The sequence below is a fragment of the Chiloscyllium plagiosum genome, chromosome 1, assembly GCF_004010195.1.
Source record: "Chiloscyllium plagiosum isolate BGI_BamShark_2017 chromosome 1, ASM401019v2, whole genome shotgun sequence".
In the NCBI taxonomy this organism is placed as follows: Eukaryota; Metazoa; Chordata; class Chondrichthyes; order Orectolobiformes; family Hemiscylliidae; genus Chiloscyllium; species Chiloscyllium plagiosum.
Window position 1 is genome coordinate 136,317,375 of NC_057710.1, and position 8,689 is coordinate 136,326,063.

An 8,689-nucleotide genomic window follows, 5' to 3' on the forward strand; every position below is an offset into this window, starting at 1 on the left:
CATGACCTCAGGAGTCCGGAACTCAATTCCTCTACCAATAAAAGCCAGTACGCCATATGCCTTCCTCACCGCACTATTTACCTGGGTGGCAACTTTCAGAGATCTGTGTACATGGACACCAAGATCCCTCTGCTCATCCACACTACCAAGTATCCGACCATTAGCCCAGTACCCCATCTTTTTGTTATTCTTCCCAAAGTGAATCACCTCACACTTAGCTACATTGAATTCCATTTGCCACCTTTCTGCCCAGCTCTGCAGCTTCTCTATATCCTGCTGTAACCTGCCACATCCTTCCTCACTGTCTACCACTCCTCTGACTTTCGTATCATCCGCAAACTTGCTCACCTAACCTTCTAACCCCTCTTCCAGGTCATTTATAAAAATGACAAACAGCAATGGTCCCAAAACAGATCCTTGCGGAACACCGCTAGTAACTGCACTCCAAGATGAACCTTTACCATCAACTACTACCCTCTGTCTTCTTCCAGCCAGCCAATTCCTAATCCAAACCTCCAACTCACCCACAATGCCATACCTCCATTTTTTGGAGTAGGCTACCATGGGGAAACTTATCAAACGCCTTACTAAAATCCATATACACCACATCTACCGCTTTACCCTCGTCCACCTCCTTAGTCACCTCCTCAAAGAATTCAATAAGGTTTGTGAGGCACGTCCTGCCCTTCACAAAACCATGCTGACTATCCTTGATCACACTATTCCTATCCAGCTGTTCATTAGCATGGCCAATTCACCTAACCTGGATCTTTGGACTGTGGGAGGAAACCGGAGCACCCAGAGGAAACCCACGCAGACACAGGGAGAATGTGCAAACTCCACACAGATAGTTGCTCGAGGCTGGAATCAAACCTGGGACCCTGGTGCTGTGAGGCAGCAGTGCTAACCACTGAGCCACTGTGCCGCCCTAATCAATTTTAACAGAATTCATTCAATTCTTAAGGTACAAAGCAACATACAACATACGTGAGCAACCATTATTCCAATTAGGACAACACTAGACATTTAAACTTCTTGTCAGCATTGTGGAACAAATAAACCTCACAGGAATAGACACTGCCCAGCTAATAAAAGTAAAAGTTTTAACTGCAACACAAAAAAGATAATATTTAGGAAATGCACAGAATAGGGAAGCAGCTTCAGAAAAGCCAGGAATCAAATCGCTATCTATGTCAAGAAGTCAATAACAGAAACATTTTTAGTCTTTTCCTCTATTGTCAACTGTTCTAAGGGAGACAGATGATCCAGACCTTACATTTTGGTGAGCTGATATTTATGTTAATGGTTATCTTACAAATTTGAAGTTAGACACTGTGGCAGATGTTACATTATCAGAATCATGATTCAGAAAACAGTGTCTACAGCTGATAACAGTACAACTACATGGTCCAGGAGTCATAGCAGTTGTCATGTTACAAGTTATTCTCCAATTTGGGGACAGTCTACATGTATTTCACAATCAAAAATTCTCACTCTTGAGGAGGAAGGCATATTTTGACCTCAATCTTCTTTAAATGATGGAAGCAGTTAAATTGTGCAAAATTAAGGAACTACTGGTCAAGAAATAACACTTCAAAGAACATCCAGATGAGGAGCAACTTGTCAAAGGACAGTCGTATGAAGATTTCATAGGTCTACCTAGACAGATGGCAGAATCTAAACAAACAAACATTGCAATTAACTTTATTAGTATATGAAATTTATTTTATATTATCCAAAATTTGGGAATATGTGACTAAACTGGATATTTTCCATGGCAGTCCACAGTCCTTCAACTGCAAGATCCAGTAAGGTTTAGGAAGAAAAGCAAGCTTTGCAATAGCAACCAAATGGCAAATATCATTTGATCCAATTGATAAATCTGTAACTGACAGTGAGACATGGTTTGGTGAACAAATAACTGTGACAGATTCAAGTATAATGTTAGATGTGAGTTGACTCAAAGAGGCAAATCCAAGTGGAATATTTGACTTCATAATGGTGCCAGGAAGAATCCTCAGTAACTGTGATACAGACGATTGTTGAGATCCCAGTTGATGTTATCACAAGTCAGGTCTCAGAGAAACCTGGCTTGATAGATTAAATTTTTGTTTGGATTTAATCAACTGGTCTCTCACTGAAACATAAGCACAGAATGTCACAGTTTTGTTTTACCTATAAGTCAGAAGTTTATTACAAAATAAATGAATATAAAATAGAAATAAACAAAACCATCTCTTTAAAATACAAATGCAAAGATTTTTAAACACACAGTAAAAGTATAACCCTATTAGTCCAAAAACATTGCTTTATAAATTGAAAACAAAACAGCTTTGCAAAGTACACAAGACACAACCCTACTAAAGTTCGCAAAGCACCGATCGTATAATATTTACATCAGAGTTCCTGTACTAAACGCCTCAGTAAATTTAAGTCAATTGTGACTTCAACTTTTAAACTGGAACTGCAGATAGCTTCTTCTCAGAGCAACCATACACCTGAACTCAGCTTTAAGTAACCACTTCACATTTTTAATCCCAATACTTCTGGTTTGGGACTAACACTAATTTTTCGTCAAGATAATCTCATTCACTATATGCATATATCTGGGGTGGCATGGTGGCTCAGTGGTTAACACTACTACCTCATAGCACTAGGGACCTGCCAGGTGACCAACCTCAGGTGACTGTCTGTGTGTGGTTTGCATGTTCTCCCTGTGTCAGTATGGGTTTCCTCTGGATGTTGCGGTTTTCTTCCACAGTCCAAAGATGTGCAGGTTAGGTGGATTGGCCATGCTAAATTGCCCATAGTCCAGGAATGTGCAGGCTATGTGGATTAACTATAGGAAATGCAGGGTTACAGGGATAGGTTAGGGGGTGAGTCTGGGTGGAATGCTCTTCGTAGGGTTGGTGTAGATTCGATGGGCCAAATGGCCTGCTTCCACACTGTAGAGATTCTATGATTCTTTGTGTTGTATATAGCATTCCTGTGACAGGAACACTACTTTCCACAGCCAGCCTGTTCCAAGGATTTCATAGAGCTGCCCTACTAAAAGATTTAAGACAGATGTCAGAGGCAGGTTCTTTACGCAGAGAGTGGTAAGGGCGTGGAATGCCCTACCTGTTAAGGTAGTCGACTCAGCCACATTAGGGAGATTTAAACAATCCTTAGATAAGCACATGGATGATTTTGGGATGAGCTGAGAATATTTCACAGGTCGGCACAACATCGCGAGCCGAAGGGCCTGTTCTGCGCTGTTTTGTTCTATGTTCTAATTCCAAATCTTATTGTACCTCATCCTTTCCCAATCTATCGCCATTCAGATTATAATCTGCCTTCTTGTTTTTCCTACCAAAGTAGTTAATGTCATATTTATCAACCTTATACTACAGCTGCCATGCATTTGGCCACTCAGTCAACTTATCCAAATCACATTGAAGCATCTCCGCACAATTCACTTTATGGCATCTGCAAACTTGGGGATATTACTGTTAGTTCCTTCATATAAATTATTAATATTTATTAATGAAAGCTCTGATCCCTGCACTATCCCAAATAGTACTTTATCTATGTCAGGAGGAGAAAGTGAGGACTGTAGATGCAGGAGATCAGAATCAAAGAGTGTGGTGCTGGAAAAGCACAGCCGGTCAGGCAGCATCCAAGCAGCAGGAGTGTCAATGTTTCGAGCATAAGGTCTTCATCAGGAATATGGGGGGCCCAAGGGGGCTGAGAGTGGGAGGGGTGCCAAGGAGATGCAAGTCCTAGGCCTCCTCCACCTCCAAATTCTAGCCCCCTGATGCCTGGAAGAAGAAAGCCTAATCTTCCGCCTTGGAACCTTCCAACTGCACAGGATCAATGTCAATTTCACCAGTTTCCTCATTTCCTCTCCCCCCACCTTATCCCAGATTCAACCTTCCAACTTGGCACTGCCCTCTTGAACTGTCCTACCTATCTTTCTTTCCCACCTTTCAGTTCCAACCTCTGCTCTGACTTTACACCATCTACATATCACGTTCACAGATACCTTCCCACCCCAGCCCCACCCCATCCCATTTATCTTTCAGCCCCCTTGGGTACCCCTACATTCCTGATAAAGTGCTTATGCTTGAAATGTCGACTCTCCTGCTCCTCGGATGCTGCCTACTGGCTGTGCTTTTTCTAGCACCACACTTTTTGACTTTATTTATGTCAGTTACATTACCCCCAAATCCATGTACTTTAATATTGCATACTAATCTCTTATTGAGTGGAACTTTATCAAAAGTCTTCTGAAGGTCCAAGTAAACCAAGTTCCCTGGCTCCTGCATATTAACTCTTATTTGTTGCATCCTTAAAAATTCCCAGTAAATTTTGCAAACATGATTTCCATTTAGTAAATCCATACTGACTCTTTTATTCCAAGTGTTCTACTTCTAAATCTTTTATAATGGAGTCTAGCACTTTCCTTGCTACTGATGTCAGGCAAACTGTTCTATAATTCCTTGTTTTCTCTCCAGCTCCATTTTTATATAGTAGGATTATACTACCTACCCTCCAAACCATAGGAACTATTCCAGACTCTGCAGTATCTTGAAAGATGACCACGAACATATCCATTATTCCAAGGACCGCTTCCTTAAGTCGTATCGCATGACTCAAAGGATAAGGCGTAATGCTGGTTTATCAAGCCATTTGGTATTACTCAGAGTAAAAGTGGGCTGGGTTCAAAACTGGATTATACCCAATCCTGTCGGCGGGGGGGGGGGGGGGGGGTTAAAATTGCCAATGTCAACTTGGATAATTTTAGGTGCAAATATTCCTCAAAAGGATTGTTTAGAATGTGTTTTTTAGCACCATCCCACCTATTAATGCTAAATGAATTTACCTGGTTTGGCTATTGGATGGACTACAGCTATGGATGAAGGTTGAATCATTCCACCTCGGAGTCGCACTCTATTACGACCTGTTGACTTATCCATCCTCATAAGGGAAGGTTTGCTCCAGTCTGTAAACCAAACATGGTCTTCAAATACTGCCACATCGAAAGGATGTCCTAAACGGTGGGGAGAACATTCATGTCATTTCTTTAAAAGCTGTTTGCTTTTTGTTGTGGATGGGAAAATACTTAGTTTTGTTAAAAAAGGAACCTCACCTACTTCATTCAGAGCAAGTGTCCGACGGTTGGATCCATCTATATCTGACATCTCAATAACAGACCGTTTGATATCGCACCAGTACAGCTTGTCTGTTCGGTAGTCTATGGCTATTCCACTGGGCCACATGAGATTAGTGCTAACTATCACCAAACGACCATCACCTTCCAGGGAAGAGCTTTCTATTCTAGGTACATCTCCCCAGTCAGTCCAGAATAGCCTCCTTTATTAAATGAAATAACACACAACAAACTATGATTTTATTTTGTTCATATGTTATAAGTGTATCTACCAACCATTAAGACAGATGTATTCAAATGTTAGATCGCAACAAAATAACTCATCGGACATAATTTCAGCATAACAAACTCAATATATCAAGAATACGTTTGAGTTCATAATCTTCCCGTATTACCAAGGTGCTAAACATTTAGGTCAAAAAATTTAAAGGGACTTATTGCCTCAATAATGTGGATCTTCCAAATGTTCTTATTGATCTTTTTCTCTTGTGAATTATATGCAATGATCAACAAATAGATTAGCTAACAGGACTATTTATTTGCCGCCAATTAGTGAATAATTTGAATTTTAATGAGTAATTCATGTACACATAGCCTATCAAAACATTATAACACAAAATTACTTTATTTAAACTAGCTTTAAAAAGTTTCACGTTATAAAATATTGCTGCCATACAATATTGTGCTTATTACTTTTCATACTTCAATTAGCAGCATATTCTAAGAGAACAGAACCTACCAAACTTGCAGAGAAGAAAAGCGACTTCTCATACCAAATACTATGTCCTAATAAGTGATTGAGAGATCTCCCATGCCTAATACTCTGTGTTCTTAAACCGGTTTCTGTGCTGTACATGTCAACAGGGTGGCTCAAGTTGCTTTTCAATTAGACTCCTCTATAACACAATTGGTGTCACTTCCACACAATCTGATTAAGATGAATAACTCTTCATATTGAAAATTGTGACTGCATACTATGTAGTCAGTTAAATGCCTCCCAGATAATGTTTTACAAATTCATTCATTTATTACCAACTGCTAATTGACCTGAGGGAAGTTAGAAGTCACCCGCATTGATGTGGACCTGGAGTCACATGTAAAATAGGTAAGGACAGTAGATTTCATTCCTTAAAGATCATTTGTCAACCAGGTAGGTTTTTACAACAGTTGACCCTTAGGCCAACTCTTTATTTCAAATTTATTGAATATAAATTTCACCACCTGTGATTAAATTAAACCCATCTCCCCAAAACATGAGCTGGAGGTTCTGGATTACTTAGCCCAATAACTTTAACACTATGCCACTGACGGCTCAGGCAATTCTTGACTATCTGACTAATGCCCCTGAATTGCATGGCAATAAGACAGAAAGGGGGTTTAGGCTGTAGGTCTGATATCCATTACCTGGCTAGGTAACATCATCAGTGGCGACCTCCAAGTGAAGCGAAGCTGTTGTCTCCTGCTTTCTATTTATATCTTTCTCCTGGATGGGGTTCCTGGGGTTTGTGGTGATGTCATTTCCTGTTTGTTTTCTGAGGGGTTGATAGATGGCATCTAGATCTATGCGTTTGTTTATGGCGTTGTGGTTGGAGTACCAGGCCTCTAGGAATTCTCTGGCATGTCTTTGCTTAACCTGTCCCAGGATAGATGTGTTGTCCCAGTCGAAATATTTTGTGTTTTTATGACATCAGCAATAATTCTCAGTCTTTGTATAATAGCAAGCTTCATTCAGATCTGAATTGATCAGTCACAATGGGAGTGCTTGGTTTGGAAATCTCCTCTCCTAAAGATCTCTGCTTGTCCCTCTCTCCCTGAGTTTGAGGCCTGCTGATCAATTTGTGTGCTCTATGGTTTGAGCTAGAGGGAGGAGCTGAATAGGCTGGGGCTGTTTTCCCTGGAGCACCAGAGGCTTGTAGAGGTTTATAAAATCACGGAGGTCTTGGATAGGGTGAACAGACAAGGTCGTTATGTCAGGATAGGAGAGTCCAAAGCTGGAGGGCATAGGTTTAAGGTGAGAGGGGAAAGATTTAAAAGGGATCTAAGGGGGAACGTTTTCACACCGAGAATGGGGGCGTGTATGGAATGAGCTTTTTTAGGAATTCCTGGGTGGAGTGGATGGAGTGCTGTGACTCTTCTACTAGGTACTTCAGTCTTGCGTGTAGTTCTTTGGCCAGTCTGTAAGTTGGTGTTCCGGGTAGTGAGACTATAGGTCTGAGGGGGGCTCCTGGTTTATGGATTTTTGGTAGTCCGTAGAATCGTGGGGTGTTGGTCCCGTTGGGTTTCATTTTCTGGAATTCCATCTTGTTTAATTGTCCGGAATTGTGTAATTTTCTTAGGAGATATGTAATTTTGTTTCCTATTTTGAGTGCGTGCAGCAGCGGAGATAAGACGAACCCGGAAGACTGCAGCTAAGGTAAGGCAGTTTTTTAAAAAATTACTTACCGGTAGCGGACAGCGGTGTTTTCCCTTTCACAGAAGGAGCAGGAGCAGCGGGGGAAGTGACGAGGACCACAGGGGCAGCCGGGAAGGAAAGCAGTGACCATATATATCAGCAAGGCGGCTAAACCAGAGACTCTACTACTGTAGAGTCTCCCACCCGCCCTCCTCCTCAAACCTAGTTAATAAGGTAACATTCATTCTAAACTTCCTCTATTGAATATAAGTTTGTTCTTAATTTTATCGCAACTTGGACTAAGCTTTCTACTTTAGTACTGAGTGGGTGTTCAGATAAGCCGGGTATGGATGCTAGGGCAGTAGCTTGCTCCTCCTGCAGAATGTGGCAGGTGGGAGACACGTCTCCGCTGGCTACATCTGTGGGAAGTGCACCCAACTCCAGCTCCTTGGAAACCGTGTTAGGGAATTGGAACTGGAGCTGGATGAACTACGGATCATTTGGGAGGCTGAGGGGGTAATTGAGAGGAGTTACCGGGAGTTGGGTAAGGCTCAGGACAAGGATAAATGGGTTACAGTTAGGGAGAGGAAAGGGGACAGTCAGACAGTGCAGAGATCCCCTGTGGACATTCCCCTCAGCAATAAGTATACTGTTTTGTATACTGCTGGGGGGATGACCTACCAGAGGAAAGCCATAGCAGTCAGTTCTCTGGCACTGAGCCTGACACTGTGGCAAAGAAGGGAAGGGGGCAGAATAGAAAAATACTCATGGTAGGGGACTCGATAGTTAGGGGAATTGACAGGAGATTTTGTGGTCAGGATCGGGATTCCCGGAAGGTATGTTGCCTCCCTGGTGCCAGGGTCCGGGACGTCTCCGATCGGGTGTATAAGGTTCTAAAAGGGGAGGGCGAACAGCCAGAAATTCTGTTACATATTGGCACTAATGATATAGCCAGGAAAAGGATAGAGGATATAAAAAGTGATTTCAGGGAGTTAGGATGGAAGCTGCAAAGCAGGACAAACAGAGTAGTGTTCTCTAGTTTATGACCGGTGCCACGGGATAGCGAGGCGAGGAACAGGGAGAGGGCGCAGCTTAATACATGGCTGCGCAGCGTGTAGGAGGGAGGGCTTCAGATATGTAGATAA

At 42.0% G+C, this 8,689-nt stretch overlaps 1 protein-coding gene across 2 annotated transcripts in view; it reads right to left on the minus strand.

Moving 5' to 3' along the window:
* The window catches only part of egf (epidermal growth factor), a 146,228-nt gene that overhangs the window by 42,193 nt on the left and 95,346 nt on the right, over positions 1–8,689 (minus strand). For both annotated transcript variants that reach the window (XM_043697796.1, XM_043697805.1), the window contains 2 exons: positions 5,132–5,355; positions 4,865–5,032 (listed from right to left, as the gene is read on the minus strand). In XM_043697796.1, the coding sequence (XP_043553731.1) occupies positions 4,865–5,032; positions 5,132–5,355 (392 nt within the window). The remainder of the gene's footprint in view (positions 1–4,864; positions 5,033–5,131; positions 5,356–8,689) is intronic.